Source organism: Rhynchophorus ferrugineus, unplaced genomic scaffold (assembly GCF_030347505.1).
Source record: "Rhynchophorus ferrugineus isolate W39M unplaced genomic scaffold, kcgeb_rfMv2 rfM2, whole genome shotgun sequence".
Classification (NCBI taxonomy): domain Eukaryota; kingdom Metazoa; phylum Arthropoda; class Insecta; order Coleoptera; family Curculionidae; genus Rhynchophorus; species Rhynchophorus ferrugineus.
In genome coordinates, this window is record NW_027472581.1 from 28,977,584 (window position 1) to 28,997,130 (window position 19,547).

Below are 19,547 nucleotides of genomic sequence, written 5' to 3' on the forward strand. Positions count from 1 at the left end.
TGCAAAACATCGAGAATTAACTTAATTAGACTAATCTCAATAATTACAAGGGCATAAGACCAATCTTATCTGACATATCACTCTCCTGGGTTTTTAATGATATAGTGTCGCCTTGGCAGGTAGAAATTGTGCCGGAAAGTTGATTACAGGTTTTTTAACAGATGTCGCTAGGCAATGTATAATACACATATTATATATTGCGAAAGTAACACCAACATAGATTTATACCTCTTTGAAAATGTCAGGATTCGTGCCTGAAAACGTGCATTTGTAGCACACATTAACGATTTTTATTCAATCCAAATAAAAAAGCTGTTGAAAGTAATCGTTTGCTGGTAAAAACTTACGGTGCTCTAACCTTAAAAATATTTAAGGCGTTGTTACAAAAATTCAAAAGTGGTGGAAAGAAATGATTAGCGACCGATTACGAACAATGGGGAAAATCCAAAAGATGGGAAAATGGGTGCCACATCAATTGCATGACAGGCAAATAAATAGTCGAAAAATCATCTGTGAAATGCTGCTTCAAAGGTATGATCGGAAGTAACTTTTGCATCGGATGATGAAAAGTCGATTTATTTTGAAAATCTTGAGAGCAAAAAATCATGGCTATTATCTGACAAAGCTGGCCGATCTACTCCAAGGTCGTCAACTCGCTTTGGTCGAAAGACAATGTTCTGTGTTTGGTGGCACAAGAGTGAAATCTGGTGAAACAGTTAATAGTAATCGCTACCAACAACAAATGATCAATTTGAACTATGCATCGACCGAGAAACGACCAGAATGGGCCCGAAGAAAAGTGAATTTAAAGCACGCTGACGCGCCGTTTCATAAATCAAAATCGGTCAAGGAAGCGTTGGAAGTATTTGGATGCGATATTCTATCGCACTTGCAGTACTCTCTAGACCTTGCCGGCCGACTATTAACTTTGCACATCAATAGAATGCGCGTTTGCAGACCAGCACTTTGTCAATTTCGAAGAAGTTCGAAAATGGCTCGATGAATGTTAAGAATAAACAATTTTTTAGTAATGGCATCCATAAATTGCCAGGAAAATGGGCAAGATATATAGAATTAAAGGGCCAATACTTTGAATAAATACATTTTTCCATTTTCTGGGAAATCATGTTAAAAAAAAACGGCAATGACTTTCTGGTACACCTGGTAATTGCTAAAAATCATAATCTGATTTGGAGAGTTTCAATAACAAACAGCGCTGAAGATGATGAACTGTAACGATTACCAAACGCCGGCTAGTTTTAATTAATAATTCGCAACATTTTATGTTGAACGCCGGTTAGTCTGTTGTCTGACTGTCCGTTCGGAGCTGTTCAATAAAAACGATTTTTTTCAACGTCCCATACTAATGAAACGTAAAGTTATTAAAAAATCCGGATGTAAATAAAAAAGAGCGAAAATAATTCAATTCTTTTTCTTAGTTAAACCGGAGATTTATCGAGTTAAATAAGTAATCAACCAATATGAAATACTATACCTTTATATTGGATAAACTGGCCATCAAATCGTCCAATTCTCTAGTAGCGGATGAAGCTGCCGGTACCTGTGTGGCAGTAACATGGGAAGAAATAAGTTCGGTCTCGCCCGGAAACCCTGTTTCCGTTTTGGTTTCCTTGACAGTGATCACAACCTTTTTCGGGCCAGTATAAATCACATCCCTGAAAGAGATCAAACGTCTAACGTCCCAAATACGACCCTGGGCTTGTTCCAATTTTTGCGAACCAGCCTGGTCGCCTCTGGCTATTTTCGCAATTTTAATAAAAAAAAAAACAAGACATCTATTGAATTGTCTCTGTTAAATCCATGACGTGTCCCAGTTTTTTTGGTCTCTTTTACAAAACGAAGCAAACGGACATATGTGATAAATCAATTTGATGAGTAGAGTTAAAATAGCACAGAATACTGTGAAAATGAAATTAGCACACACAAGTCTTAACGCTTCGGTAGTACGTATAACTTCATAGAGATATTATCGCAGGATATTTGCAAAACTGTGTCAGTTGCTAACAATATCGACCCCTTTAAAGTGGATTATCATAAACTAGCTTTTGATTTATTATTATTGTCTTCAATTCTTTTATCACATATAAAATTTTGTCTAGTTTTAAGCACACACACACACACACATATATATATATATATGCCATTATATTACAACTAATTATTAAGACTGGACCTACAGTTTAACGTGGGCTCCGAACCACGGTCTTCGGAATTAAGCTACCGACTGGTGAGCGACCAACTTAGAAATCATCCCAGAAGGTCTTACCCAGCCTGGTTATTGGCATGACTGGGATCATTTTTCTTGACAGATTTTGCCCTCTTGCCTAAGGATAACAACAAATGTTAAACAATCACAAAAATAAAATTATGACCATGCCCCAGCAGGATTCGAATCAGCGACAATCGCCACAGTAGGAGGACCGTCCTGTCGCCTTTACCACTGCGCTAACCAAGCGGGCTATTATACTTATTGTCATATTGCGTTTTTCGCAAACCGATTAATTTCTTCGCTGACCGATGGTATTCTTAGATCTTTGGATGTCCTCATTTTTAATATACCATGGTGCGTTAACAATGCCCTGAAGCACTTTTGTTTTAGTTAGTTTGAATCATGCTGGTATAAGATTTCTTTGTGCAACCCCATGGTTGCCCACCATACTAATTTTATACTAGCTAGATTCAATAAATATCTGGTTTATATAATAACAATTTATAAAGAAGTAATAATTCGGCTTGTCGGTCAAGAAACAGCAATTTTTGCTTGCTTATTTTTAAAGGGTCTTGACTTGGCATCCAGTGCCATGTCCAAGTATTTTGCTGTGTTTGCATATGAATTACTCTAGAATCAATTATCACTGGTAGGTAATCCATTTTTTGGATATGTAATTCACATATGTACAGTAAACCTGTCAAATAAGACCTGAAATAAAACGCAAATTGGTTACATATTTTTCCAAATTTACATTTTGTAATGTATTCTTATTTGAAATGTAAAAATAATATTGAAATACTATGTTTTGCTCATTCTTCTGATATATGATAATTTGAGGTAACTCTATCTTGATAGGAATAGAAGTACTGTAGAAACAAGTCTTAATCAGCAAAGGTATACAGCAAGTTCACTAGGATACCTTGTTTAAACATTGGCGAACAAAAATGTTTCGTAGATTTTGAAATATTTGACTGATATCTGTCAGCTGTATGTTGTTTCTGTCTATGTTGATTTTGTTGATTTTTTTTCTTCACCGATTCATCGATTGATCAAAGTGACCGATTGAATTCGTTAGTCTCAATCTCTCAATTCATAATAAGCTATACCAGCTGGTCTGACTAATAACGCCCCCTTACTATTAAAACTACAAGCTGTTTATTATAAAATCTGGGTATTCAGGTCTCAGTAAGGATTATGTGAGCTAAACAAAAAAAAATACAAAATTTGACGAGTTTAACACTATAAATGTTCAAGTTAAATCATGACCAACATGTTATATGAAAACGTCCATGTTTTATTTGTATATATAACACTCAATTATAATTTATATATATATAATAATTTATATATATATATATATATATATATATATATATATAAAACCTGTCTATATAGTTTGAGTATTCCAATCCTGAACACTATGACGAACACCGTATCAACGATTTAATCATGAAGATTTTTCACCACAGCTTCATTAGATATAAGCTGTTGTATATATCTCATCAAATTCTAGTATCAAACTGACCTAGTGTCAGGTAAACATTATTATATAATATTAGGTGATTGCATATATGTTATTTTGAGCAGCGATATCTATTAGTGAAAATTGGAAGTATTAATATAAACAACTATTAAATAACCTAACCTAATTGTTAAATTGGATGGTTTTGAGTTTTCAATGTCATATAGTGGGAATAGCAAGATGTAGTGTAGTCCCAAGTTGCTAAAAACTGAATTAAATTGTTAGTGGAGATGTCTATAGACGTCAATAAAAGGAAATGATATATCCTTTTGTATTTTCATACGTGGCAAGGCTTGTAAAGAATGCATTGTTGGAGCTCAATTGGGAGGATGCATAGCGCTTCTAGAATTAAATCCATATGTTTTTAGTTAGCCCTAATCCTCAAAGATGCGTGCATACATTCGACAGCTGTCGGATCATTAGTTTGTGAATTATAGCATTTTGAGTGAAGCAACTTTTGATATTGTGAAAAAAAATTGATAAAAAGGAATTTCGCGTGTTGATAAAATATTGCTTTTTGAACTGAAAAAATACAGTTGAAGCAAAAAGTCGGCTTGATGCCGAATTTCCAGACACTGCCCCAGGAAAATCAACCATGAAGGATTTGTTTGCTAAGTTTAGACGTAGTGATATGAGCACCGAAGACGGCGAACGCAGTGGACGCCCAAAAGAGGTTGTTATCGACGAAAACATTTAAAAAATCCACAAAATGATTTTGAATGACTATAAATTGAAATTGAATGAAATAGCAAACACTCTAAAGATATCAACTAAACTTGTACATCATATCATTCACGAATATTTGGGTATAAGAAAGCTCTATGTAAAGTGGGTGTGGCGCGAGCTCACTTTTGACCAAAAACAACGACGAGATGATGATTCGGAGCAGTGTTTGAAGATGCTCCAAAGCGTGGAAAAATGCAATAGTCGGCTGGAAAGGTTATGGCGTCTGCATTTTGGGATATACATGGAAAAATTTTCATTGACTACCTTGAAAAAGGAAGGACCATCAACAGCGACTATTACATAGCGTTATTGGACCGTTTGAAGGACGAAATCGCCAAAAAACAACCGTATTTGAAGAAAAAATGTGACTTCACTAAGACAATGCACTGTGTCGCAAGTCAGTAAAAACGATGGCAAGTGAAAGCGACTATTTTCTGTTCTCTGATCTCAAAAGAATGCTCGATGGGAAGAAATTTTCGTCGAATGAAGAGGTGATCGCCGAAACTGAGGCCTATTTTGAAGAAAAGGACAAATCGTAGTACAAAAATGGTATCGAAAAGTTGGTGGGTCGCCATAATCAGTGTATCACCTTTGAAGGGAATTATGTTAAATAAAAAAAATGCCTAAAAAATGTGTTTTAGTATGGTAGGCCAGAGACTTTTCAACTGACCTGTTATGTTGTCTCAGAAAGATGATAAATAGTTGTATAAAATGAAGGAAATATTTTGATTGATATTTCCTTCATTATATTTATATATTATATATATTTTAATATTATATATATTTGGAATAAATATAAAAAAAACATTCGGTGCTAACAGAACATTCGAAATAAACCAATAAATTACCTGATGCAGTCGAAAACAAATGAAGGTCCGTTCCAATAACAAGTCCTTCAACAACAACTAACCTACCAAATCTAAAAATAAATTCGCCTATTTTAAATTAACTAAAAATATTGCTAATCCCACGCCATGAGCTATAACAACGTAATATTTATGAAAACATTTAAAATACTATTAAAATTAACGATCTCCGCAGACATCCTAGTTGCCATAATAATAATATTAGGAAATTCTGAGGTTTAAATAGATTAGGGAAAATGGAAAATAATCGGCTTTCAGAAGAATAGAACAAAAGTGATACATAGTGGCTTGAAATGTTATGTTATAGCACGTAATAAAAGTCAAAGATTCCCAAGACTTAAACCAAGTTCAAAGAGAAGCTTTTTAAAATAATATTTAAAACAGTTGGCGTGAAAACAAAAAATGAAATATGAATATTTTAAACTATTATTCCATTTTTGAGATGGACAATATCATAAAATATTAAATGGCATTGAAAATTATGGTTGTATCTTATCCCTATTAACTTGATAGGATTGTAATCACGGTAATACCTGTGAAAAACCTCTCGTGAGTATTTATTTAACTAGCTGCTAGGTACATTGTACATCAAATAAAATTTATTTTAACATTATAGTATATCTAAAAACTACAATTAATTATATAGCCACAATAATTTATAGGTAACAGTTAAAATCTCTTATCACTATTGGTTTTAAGAATTTTGCATACGTCTGACAGCTGGTCGCCGTCCGGTTGTCAGATGTACGCTAAATTATTCAAAATATTAGTTATAATTACTATAGGTTATAAATCGTCAAACATTATTTTAGCTCTTTGATTAGTAATAAATTTTAAGTCGCTCCGTAATATATCATATAACTTTGTTTGAAAATGTCGAAAATAATAGATATTCAGGATCACAAATTGATTGCGGCTTTAATAGGTTATTTCGAAAAGGAACGAGATAATGGGGACCCCTTTTTACTGGTAAATTCCGTTAGAGAGGTAATTATTGATGCTATTAAATAATGTAAGTCCCTACAATTTTATTGGAAATATTTTTTAGAGGGTACACAAACTATTTTATCGATATAATTATAAAATAACAATAATATAATAATATAATAATAAAAGATAACCCTCGGAGGGGTTTAACGGAACTTCCAGACATTGCCTTAAAAATAATTCGATTTTTAAAGGTATAAAACAAGACCAAGGAAGATAAACTATTTGAATTTGTGTATCTTGATGAAACTTGAATATTTCAAAATGGGTCACTGTGGCACTCTTGGCAAGACACTAACAAAAAAACTGGAAAGACAACAAAAATTGATGGAAAAAGGTAAAAGTTACGATAGAATTCAATTAGGTTTTGTTGGTCATTATATTTATTGATAATTAATTGCAGATATATTGCTCGTCGAGAAGGATATTCCATCCAAAACTGTTTGGATGTGTGGAAGGAAGCATTGTCAACCGTAACACCTTCAGTTTGGTTGAACTCGATAATACATACAGAGGAAGTAATTGATTAATGGTGGAATTGTGAACATGTTTTAGACAGATTAGAAATTAACAGTTTAGTGATTGAATTGGACAGTCAGTTGGAGAGTGAAAGTGACTGAAGGAAACTTTCAGGATATGTGATAATGCTGAATGCTGGAAATTCCTGAGACAGAGTGATGAGAGTGGAAACAACTAAATGTATGCACATAATTAATTAAATATAATTGAAGAGTGAAAGATTTGTATGCACAGATATGATTGTAATTGTTCAAAATTAAACATGAGCATTAGGTTAGAACAAATGAGGAGAGAATGAATACTAACTGTTTTGTAGGTATGGTAAATGCATTAGACATAATTCAGTGATTAATTTTATGAAGAATGGTGTGCACAGATAGTAGCAGAAGAAATAAAATATACAGTGTTACCAAGTGTGACAAGTAAACACATCATCGAAGGAAACAAGAACTAAACGTAAAAAGGTAAATATGCTCTCGAATGAAAGCAAAATACGTTTCTCAGATATACAATTTTTAATTAGGTGGATTAGGCCTCCCTGGGGATACCACTACATAAACGCGCCTAGAAACTCTACCTTATGGGTGCTGTGGAAAAGAATTCAATGTAAACAAAACAAATCTAACCTACATACTATTATACCTGTGTTCTTAACTATAGTATTAAGTTCTTCAATAATATATGTTTTAGATGTACTATAATGTTAAAATAAATTATATTTGATAACATTCTTGTTCACTTATTTTATTTAGATTAGAATTTTCTTGTATGTCAAAGCCAAACTGAACTAAAACTCAGAGTTGATGCGGCAACATTGCAATTTTTCGACGTCACAAATATCCATGACGCACTACAAAAAATTTTTGAATAGACTATAAATATATATAGCAAAACTCGAGTTGTCAATACAAATCTATTAAATTCGCCAATAATTCAAATCAAATGGGGAGAAAAATTTGCTGATTTCCCACAAAATCCCCTCAAAAATATTTTAAGAAAAGAAGGGAGTCTCATCTAATATTTATGTTTTATCTTTTCATAAAATCGAATAAAGTATAATGTTATGATTGATAACGTTGCACTTTTTCTATAGTCTTTTTTTCCAATATATTGATTGATGGGTTAAACTTAAAAAGTACCACAGTATCTGTATTTAGTCGATTGTGGTCAACACTGGCACCTGTGATAGCTATTGAGCTTCAGATAGTTTTATAGCAAATAAAAAAGAAAAAATAAAGGATCGCTGAAATCAAATATGGTATTGGAGAGTAGGTCAATATTATATTGGGGACTCTAATGAAGTCATATATATGGACATGAGGGTCGTTGGTCCATAAGTAACCTAAAAATGTTTTGAAATAATTATGTAGATATTTGGAGATTTTTCAGTGTTGCGACCCAGACCATGGTTATATTTATGATGAGATGTTTCCCACTTAATGTCAATCCCCAACAAAATCCCAATCAACATTAGATTCTCCAAATTCTTAGTTGACAACGCCGAGCAAGCCTACATAACATTAGGAAGATCATAATTAGACACCTTGTAAGTCTTCTGAAATCCTGTTAGATTGTTTTCCCGATAGTTGATCACTGAGTTTACCTACATTTGAATATCTGTCTCACATTTGAGAATATGTTTTGGGTTGAATATGAAAATGAATATCTTGAAATAACCGAAAGGCAACTTTATTTTGTTCTCTTTTGGCACAAAATATCGTTGTGAAACAGGTTTTTTAGCTTATACAAAAAAGAAATTCAAATGGAAATTGAACGCAACCTTAGATATACATATACAGCTGTGGGACCGAACTTAAATTGTTCATAACACAATTATTAATAAAATAATAAAACAATTTCTTGTACTTGTATTAAAAGTTAACAACAGTTCTAAAAAATATTTTGGTTTTTATCCTTTAAAAAGCAATTTGTGTGGGAAGTGAATAATACCAAATCTGCATATTCATTAGAATTTTAACATTCAAACAATAAATCATAAGATCTTTATTATTTATTACTATCTTATTACTTAATTCTGATGAGAATATTGAAGTATTGCAGCTCTTGGATACCACCAGAACAGGACATAGACTCAAAAGAATCAAACCATCTGATCTTGTGTAGTGTTCTGTAGTGAGGTTCATATAATAAAAAAATACAGCAGTGACATGTATAAATATTATTTCACCAGAGACTGAGATAGGGCCGATGGATCCTCCTAGTTATATACCTAGATTTAAGTTATCATAAAGACAAATTGTAGGTTAGACGGAAACGACTAGTAACAATGTAATAATTAAATAATAATATAATAAATAATCCATAATATAAGAAACAGTTAAGAAGGTAAAAAACGGTGGCTTGGGTGAGGTTCTGATCAAATAATTGACGTAAATATGTCATTAAAATTTGTAAATCTATTACAATATAATAAAATATCTCTATCTCGCCACTCTTAAAAATGTTGGAACTTCTTCTACATCATAATTTGCCGCATTGTTGATACTAACAACTAGATGATATACAGGTAAGTTAATATAATGCCAATACTGCTAATTTAGCATTAGAAACGAATTATATATAACATAAAGATCTACTCATTACAAATTTTAATTAAAAATACGCATATTAATAATATAGTTTATACATGCTTGTTAATTTTTTGTTAATTTTAATTAATTACATCTTACATTCGATATGCTCTAAATTTTTTTTCAAAAAGATGTGATTCCAGCAGTCGACAGTAATTTCGCGGTAGCAGTTTGCTCATTTTGTAGATTAATCCCAAATGCCATACTCGATTAAAATGCTTGTTAAATGAACGATTTTCTTATAGATTTTGCATAGTTTTCATAAATAATAGTAATACAATAATACATGAAAAGAAGGCAAAACAACCACCCAAAATTGCTGGATACAACTCATATTAATTCGTAAATAGAGAAAACATGAAACGAAATATTGTATGTATTAATAATTATGTGTATTAACTTTAAGTTATTGCATAAAAAAAATAAACGCTATAAATATACAAAAACTTAAATGAGTATTAAAAACTCGCGGAAATAAATTAAATCTATTCCATCTATTTCTAATGGTTAGATACTGGATGCATTTAAAAATAATTTAAGGAAAGTTCGAATAACACGTCCTTCGACAAGTCTAAAAATAATAGTCAGGCAACTTAGTTTAAAAAAATGCAAAAAGATATTTCTATGGATTATTTATTCTTTTGCATCTATGAAAATAAACATAATCGGAGTTTAACAATGTGTTTATGTACTTTAGTAATACTGCTAACTATTGAAGAGTTGACTACTTGATATTTTTTACTATTTTAATGCCAAATTAACTTTTTTAATATTCTACAGCATTTTATGATTACGCTTTTCATCTGCTTATAATAATTATGTATTCACTTTATTAATAAAAAAATGAGATAGTATTTAACCTTTAATTTTTAAAATAATACAAAATTGATATTTTTAAAAATAGAGACATGAAAGAAGCATATGCATATATATATATATATATATATATATATATATATATATATATATATATATATATATATATTATAAATTATATATATAATTATTGGTGACATATAGCGGTTAAACCAAGCGATACGTGTATTTATTTCGTAATTCTTCTTCATTAAAAACAATACGTCATCGTACATTTCATTGAAATGAAATGGGACGAGTAAATTGAGAATTACAAGTCATCATCGTTTTATTTATAGTATTGTCCTAATAATTATTTCTGATTGCCATTCATACGTTCATTTTATTTAGTGAAATTATATTTTGATTACAGCTATCGTCATGAACTATATTGTTAACTAATATTAGCTGCTTGCATGTATCTTGATAATTTTTCACTTTAAAAAGGCATTTATTGAAAAAAATCGGTAAAATATATGCTAATAAAAATATTTTCCATCATTTTCTACCTTACAGCCAGTCCGAATATGTCTCAGGGAATTCTTCTATTTTTGCCTTGCAACAATCAAACTGCGATTTTAAAATGATTCGAATTGACATTTTCAGTCACTTCGCGTGGTATTCACTTGCCCTCGTGTTGGGTCATTTCCATCGCGTGTAATCGTCAGGAAAGAATTTATTCACGGAGTTTACTCCAATAAGTCTTGCATTTCATTGTCTCGGAATTTATTTGGCCCTCCAGGAAGTTATTTGACATTGAAATCAAAATTACCACTTAACCGTTGAAACCAAAACTAATAATTGGGATGTAACGGAGCAGTATTCTTTTCAAAACCATCAAATTTAATAATTATGTTAGACCGTCAAATAGTTGATACTTTTTGATACACATTTTAACCAATAGATATCGCTGTTCAAATTAAATGCAAGCACCTAATACAGCCGATGATAAACATGTGCAAAATCACTTTATTCTTTCATATATATTTCATACTTGACATTTTAAAAGTTAAAAGCTATTTGTGTTATAAAGAGTAGACTTCATGCAATTTGATAATTGTTAAAAAAAGGATTGTGTCAAAGGTGGTAAAAATACCATTTGTGGAACTACGATACCTCAGAGAGTAATTTCAGAATATTTTAACGATAACGTTAAGAAGTCATTTTCAACACTCTCTATCTCATTTGTCTTTCATTTTTCAATAACAAAATTGCATTATAGTCCAAACAACGAGAGCCAAAATTGTTGTTACATTCCACTTGAAATGAATGTCTATATATTTTCATCTAGAAGGATATACAGGCAAGAACTGTTTGGATGAACTCCCCCAGGCACGGAAGAAGAAATAGACAAATACTGGAATAGTGAACAAGTGTTAGACAGATTGGAAATTACCAATTTAGTGATTGAATCGAATAATGACTCCGGTAGTGAATGTAATAAAGACTTGAAGTTTTTGGGATGGGGGCTTATGACCCAATGCTGACAATTATCAAGACTGAATGATGAGAACGATAAGCAATTGTAATAACTAATAATAATTAATAAGTAATAACGGTTGAAAACTGAAAGGATAACTGTTCATAAACATATGCATTTGGTTAGAATGCATGAGAAAAGAGTGGATACTAATTCTTGATGATATGGGAAATTTATTACGGGGAAGATCACAAGATATAGAGAAAATCGGAAGAATTTTATCAAGAAAAATGTGCACAGATAGTAACAGAAGAATACAACGAGAAATACAGTTATAAAAATAACTGGACAAGGAAAGGTAAGATAGAAACAGTAATCGTTTTCCTTCCAGTTGAATCGAGCTGTGTCTGAGGTGTCAATGATACAAATGATGTTCGCTGATGCGCATTCGGATTGATAGTTCGACCAAGAAGAGATTCAATCGCCACTTTCGTTGAGAAATGCCTCATAATTTGTGCATTATTCGAATGACTTTCAACGAATGGAGTACATAGCTCTCTGCTCAATTACCGATAAAATAATCGTCGTTCATACGATTTTTAACAATCATTTTATTATTCTCATAATACAGAATATATGATGCAAGGCAGGCAATATCGAGAATATTGTAAAAAAATGTTAGAGGCCACCTTTGAGTTGATCTTTTTGTAGTATATCTACCAAGCATTTTATCCATCGTGTCTACTCCAGCTTTAGACCAATTATAAAACTCTATAATTTCGGGTTTTTTCTTTGGACTATCACTAATTTTAGCTTCATGGTGCATTGATGATAGCATAATTACTACCTTGTTTTTTTTTGGCACATAACTACATAGGGTAACTTTTTCATGAAAGCCAAACACAGTAGATATTTTTTCTCGCGTTTTGATACAACATTTGATACATGCCAGACATTGGTGGAATGCATGCTTTATTTTTCTTCAAGGTGCCAACAATTGTCAATTTCCAAGATAGTAAAAAATTTGCCAGTGGAAGAGTAGTGAAGAAATTATCCATTGTAATGTTTCTACCGAATCTTCTATACGGTGTCACAAGTCTTTGACAACTCTTTCACCAACGTTTATTTCACGACCATCTTTCAATTTTCCAGTGTAAAGCTGTCCAGTAAGTGGATACGAATTTTCAGCATCACATATCCACCCTACTATAATTCCATATTTAGCTGGGTTTGATGGAATATACTGAGTGAATCTAGTTCGACCTCGGTATGGATAAAGTTGCTCGTCAATTGTCAGGTATTCTGTTGGCTTAGAATGTTTTGCTAAATTACTATTCAACATTGTCCAAATGTCTCGTATTGGAGCAGCTTTATCATTCTCCAAGCGCTGAGCTCGAGTATTGGCTTCATAGTGACTTGCACGTCTGCCACGCTATAGGTGGGTACCTGGTAATTGAACGAATGGTGGAAGTTTGGTCAGTGACCGGACGGATAAATGAAAAGTCTCCATATATTGTTCTTTCCAACTTCCACCTGATCCCGTTGATGACTCATGACTTGGTCCAGCACCACTTATTTTCTCACGAAGAGGTAAAAATTAGATAAATAAAATTCTTTGTACCAATTTCTCTGACTTTCTTCAATTTTATAAATTGTGTAAAATAAAATCAAGTCTTAGCAATACTGATTCTGAAATAACGAAGTGCAAATCCACACACATAAAACAAGCGCGTCTTACAGATATAATTAAATCAGAACGATTATAGACGTAATCCCAAAAATAACATCTATCATTCGCGAAAAATGCTGCCCCGTTAAAAAAATGACACCACCCATAAATAAAAGTTAATGTAGTTTAACGTAAATAAATAAAATCGTTTTGGAAATAACTACTATATATGCGTACATTGTTGGCTTCACCTTTGGCAGGCGGATTAGCGTTGGCGATTGCCAAATTCTCGAACAGGTGTTTTTTTCTTGGTCCACCAGCGCTGATTATTCTCTTTACCAGATTTATTTTTAACAATTCATTCATTCGCCGACAATGCACCTACATAGTTTAAAAATGTAAAAAATGTATGTTGTTGCTTCGATTTTCGTTACCACGTAATTCAGGTTACTACTAGAATATTTCAGCCTACTACTGAGATAAATTTAGTATGTATGTTGTATTTATAGTTATGTTATATGTTATTATTGATAATATTGTTGGGGTTGTTTCAAAAAGTTTTTGTCAATCTAGTGTATTTTTGACAATTTATATATTCATACTGAGATACTTAAAGCAAATTCTACATGCTTCGCTCCTATATGTTACCAGTAACGAAGTTATTCACTTAAAATGCAACAATCAACGCACAGTTGAGAAATACATTCAGAAAAGCAGGACACAGTGGTTTGGACATGTCACATTTTTGTCCCAAAATCAACCAATTGATATCAATCAAATCGAATCGGTTAATATCTTAGAAAGTGATCTAAAAAATAGAAGACTAACACTGTGCTATGCCAGAACAGTTTGGAGAGATTTAGTGAAGAGTATTTGTTTTTGAAGTTGAAGAATTTTAAGACCTGCGGTACCAACAGTAGAGCATTGATTGGAACGTACACAATCTACTCAAACGCCGGCCATGGATTGATGCTGATTATGATATATTCATGTTTAGTGTGAACAACGTATTGTAACCCTTCACTGCTCGTTTTTCTTCACCACTATGGTATATTTCTTGTATTTATATTCATGTAATCGACTTTCTTAACAAGTGGGAGGATGAAAAAATGTTATTTGGTTGTCCTCTTTCACTATATTTTCTATTACAACAATATGCTTGGGTTAAACCACATTTAAAGTATATTTGGGATATTGCTCAAATGTTTTATACAACATTTAAACTGTAACTAGCAATGGTAAGCTTCTCAAATGTTGATTTCAAATTATCTATATAAAATTAACGTTTTTAACAAAAAATTTATCGTGACAATTTAATATTCTTAATAACAAAAGCTAACCATTCTTTACTTTCCAACAACTATCAATATGTTATTCATTCAAATTACTGTATACTTTGAAAGAGTGTTAGTGCACCCTAATGTGCTCGCTAATTAGTTTAACACTATCGGATCTGATTACCCGGGTTACATCATTTTTGCGCATGGAATATGTATAGTTAATCTTTGTTGCTTTTATACCTAGAAATAAGAATGAGAACAAGAAATAGTTCTTCATTTGATTTTATATGTGAAAAAATGCTAAAAACCAATTTAATAAAAACGCATAAAAATTATTTATTAAAATATAACTCCCATTTATGATTTGTTTTAAAGTAGAGTCCAAATGTTTAAAAATGAACAGTTTTACTTTTCCTGTAATGTTCAACAGAAGTTTCTCTTATCAATGCCCAAATATAATCCCCTATCATGCTTTCAGTATAGTGGATATTGGATGAACATCAGAATCAAGTAAATTCCATTGTTTTAACCGCGATGCCAATAACACTGCTTTCTTTTTGGAGGAATTAAGCCTCTTATTAAGCCATTGAGATCTTCAGAGTTGACCAGATGTGGTATTCTTGGACATCTCTATGAGGTACTGGATGTCGATGCTACATCAGGATAAGATATTGTCTTTGAAATTTACCTCGCACCCTCCAGAACATATCCGCAAGAGCTAGATGACATATGCGGAGCGTACTTTTTCTCTTAACTTTTAACAGGTAGATTGAAGTAAGCTTGATAGGCTTCGCAAATGTGTACTTAAATCGTACTTTGTTGTCTTACTTTAATAAATCCGCCGCAAATATAACAAAACGAGTCAGCGTCTTGTTTACAAATTCTCGAAGCCATTTTGAACAGGTAAAAAATATGTAAAACACGCTAGGAACACTACCCTCCGCCCTCCTACATCCCTTTCGATAGCGACAGCGCGCAAAGACCGACATTAATTCGACGCGAAAATCAAAGATGGTCAAATCGCCATAACCCTTTTGGGATCAAATATTTTCGATGTGCAATTGCACTTTATATGTATCAGAATATATTAAGTAAAGCCCATGCACAAGAAATTTTAATTTTTTTGTAGACCAGTGTTATACGACATATATAGACTTTAGAATAAGGTTAACTAATTAAGGTACTTTTAGGGTAAATGATGTGGCTCGCTGAATGGAGGTAAAACGAAATGAAACAGTGGTGTTTACATTATGTGACCGTTATTGATTGGCAATATAAAAAAATGTGAAAAATACAATTAGATAAAACGGATGGCAGCGGTGTTACCTGGAGACGAGGCTTGGGCAGTCGATGGTGGCACGTCTAAACCAAACGATGGTTGAGCACGAATGAATGGAAATACCCTTCAATAACATCCCAGATAAACGTCTCGGGGTTGCAGGTTATTCGTTATCGGGTTCTAGTTGGCGCTGCTGGCACCCCGCCCGTGTTCAACATCTGGGATTACATTTCCACGATGTAAACTTCGACATGCCTCAAAGTCGCTACATACTATTTAAAACAGGACATCACTTAATGAAGTGCCATGTATTTAATATGATCATAATAAATGCATATTTCGCATTGGGCAGATTGTTGTACCACTAAGAGTCATAATTAAAAAAATTACCGTAGCTTGGCCTATGTAATTAGCATCGAAAATAATTGGGCATAATATAGATACTTCATTCATTTAAACCGTTGTTGCAATATATAATAACGAAAATTTATTAATCTAGAATAAAGTATTAAGAATCACACTCAACTAATCCATGCAGCAAATTGAGTAGTTAACAATACTGTTATAAAGGGTTATTTACAAAACCAAAAATATCACAGATACTATAATAAAACCCAGGAACATTTAGTGGACTTTCTTGATTTGTCACCTACTTCATCAGCGACAGACAAGGAAGAGATTTTGATTTTTTTTATTATTGGCGATACAAAATGGATAGATTACAGGAATTCCAAACAAAGAAAGTTATGAGTTAACAATAGCAAACTCTCAACATCATATAAGTATCAAAAAGGCGTGATGTGCTATAAACTGCTAAAACCATTACTGCATTAGATTTGATGTACTTTTTCAACACAATACTTGACCTAACTGGTCAAGTGAAAAGTCCCCGGCTTGACATATAGATGGCGCTACTAGAATTAAATCCATATGTTTTTTAGTTAGCCCTAATCCTCAAAAGATTCGTGTACAAATTTGACAGCTGTCGGATCATTAGTTTGTGAATTACAGCATTTTGAGTGAAACAACTTTTGCTATTGTGAAAAAAATTAATAAAAAGGAATTTCGTATGTTGATAAAATATTGCTTTTTGAAGGGCAAAAACTTGGCTTGATGCCGAGTTTCCGGACACTGCCCCAGGAAAATCAACCATGAAGGATTGGTTTGCTAAGTTTAGACGTAGTGAAATGAGTACCGAAGACGGTGAACCCAATGGACGCCTAAAAGAGGCTGTTACCGACGAAAACATTTTAAAAATCCACAAAAGGATTTTGAATGACAGTAAATTGAAACTGAATGAAATAGCAGACATTCAACTGAACCTGTATATCATATCATTCACGAATATTTGGGTATGAGGAAGCTCTGTTCAAAGTGGGTGCCGCATGAGCTCACTTTTGACCAAAAACAACGACGAGTTGATAATTCGGAGTGTTTGAAGATGATCAAGCGTAATAAGCCCGAGTTTTTGTGTCGTTATATGACAATGGATGAAACATGGCTCCTTATGGTGTCTGTAGTTTGGGATACGCATGGAATAATTTTCATTGACTACCTTGAAAAAGGAAGGACCATCAACAGCGACTATTACATAGCGTTATTGGGCCATTTGAAGGACGAAATCGTCAAAAAACGGCCGGATTTGAAGAAAAAGAAAGTGCTGCTTCATCAAGACAATGCACTGTGTCACAAGTCAGTGAAAACGATGGCAAAAATCTATGAATTGGGCTTCGAATTGCTTCCTCATCCACGGTATTCTCCAGATCCGGCCCCCAGCGACTATTTCCTGTTCTCAGATCTTAAAAGAATGATCGCTGGGAAGACATTTTCGTCAAATGTCGGACAAATCGTACTACAAAAATAGTATTGAAAAGTTAGAGGGTCGCTATTATCAGTGTATCACCCTTGAAGGTAATTATGTTGAATCAAAAAAATGTATTTTACTATGGTAGGCCGGGGATTTTTCAATTGACCTGTTACGTTCAAACATACTTTAAAACACTCATATAAGAAGTTTTATCCAACTTCTTCAAATATTAAGCCGTTCAAACACCATTTATTTCGATCAATATGGCAAGATATCGGAGCAGTTAATTTTTTATAACTGCCAGATCCATAGATAGATGAATTTGTCCCTTGACCGAGATATGACAAAACGTAATAATTCGCGATGGATAATATTTGTTTTAAAATATTATTATAAAAACGTCACAATTGAATTCCAACACCTAATATCGTAACTTAAAATACAATCTAAAATACGTGGCTATATTTATTTATAAAATGAACTGACCAATATTTCCAATGTTTTTCGAACAACTTTGTTGTTTTATATTAAAAATAGAATAAAATTTGAAGCGACTACATTTACTTGAATAAAATATTTACTACTGATTCGCAAAAAAATAATACCGGTTCGATATCCTATATATTCCAGAGGTCTAGTTAACATAACAATAAAAGAACTGTTGACACATAAATTATTTTTTGCATTCACTGTGGAGGTCGAGTAATGCCTGCCAAATATTTGTATGCAGGTCAATAATAATGATTAACCGTAATCTATTTCATGATAATTATAATACTTTAAAGTGGTCGATATTATGAAAATTATCCAGAACAAGAACAACGCCAAACTTACCCTTGATTCAGTTCATTCAACAAGTCATCAACGGATGGCCTGTTGAGAGTATTTTGAGCACTTGATGGTCTGGAGTAGCTGGCTGGACTGCGACCACCAGAACCACCGTATCCAACATTGTAGCCACCGCTTGGTAGAGGTGTAGTACCATTTAAACCATTTTCTGGAAATCGAAAAAAAAAATGAGTTAGTACACTTATTTAAAAATGCGTTTTGCTAAATTATTTGTCAAATCTTAGTTCTCATATCATTTTAACATCTTGTTTCTCAATTGAATTTTGTTGAGCTATTAATACAAAAAGAAGTTTAATGCAATACTATTATACGTGTGTGTTACACGAAATATTTTTGAGTAAAATATCCTTATTTTTGACAGAATAATCGTTGGGTAGAATAGACCTCTTAGAAATTAATTGATTTATAATATATTCATAGTGTTTTGTTTGAATATAGAAAAACTGTAGAAGGAAGATGTGTCTCTGGGTATTTAGAAAAAGTTTAATACTTTAATTATATTGCAGTTCAAATCTGCAATTATGCACACATTTTTATACCAACTTTAAACCGCAGATAATGATGTCGATTATGAACTTTCCTTAAACTCAAACATATTCATTCCTTTCTTGAAACACCGTCCTAATCATCTTGAGATAACTAATTTTTTTCGATTGCAAACGACTATTAAATTTGTTATTTCTCAAGAATGCTCAATATTCTCATTTTTAATATGATATTCAATCAATTTTCACAAATTAAACTAACACGGATAGAGAAAAGATTGCTTCCTCTATTCTCGCAATATTTATGTCTCATTCCTTATTCCATTCATTAACACAAAAACATAAATATTCATCCAAAAATTTTCTTGACCGTCCATTTCAAAAACACTTATTTTATTATCGCACTATATTTATTGTCTTTATTATTATAACATAACAAATATATACTCTATCCAATAA

At 32.4% G+C, this 19,547-nt stretch overlaps 1 protein-coding gene across 5 annotated transcripts in view; it reads right to left on the minus strand.

Moving 5' to 3' along the window:
• The window catches only part of Pax (Paxillin), a 92,492-nt gene that overhangs the window by 8,219 nt on the left and 64,726 nt on the right, over positions 1 to 19,547 (minus strand). For all 5 annotated transcript variants that reach the window (XM_076397101.1, XM_076397098.1, XM_076397097.1 and 2 more), the window contains 2 exons: positions 18,589 to 18,751; positions 1,496 to 1,676 (listed from right to left, as the gene is read on the minus strand). In XM_076397101.1, the coding sequence (XP_076253216.1) occupies positions 1,496 to 1,676; positions 18,589 to 18,751 (344 nt within the window). The remainder of the gene's footprint in view (positions 1 to 1,495; positions 1,677 to 18,588; positions 18,752 to 19,547) is intronic.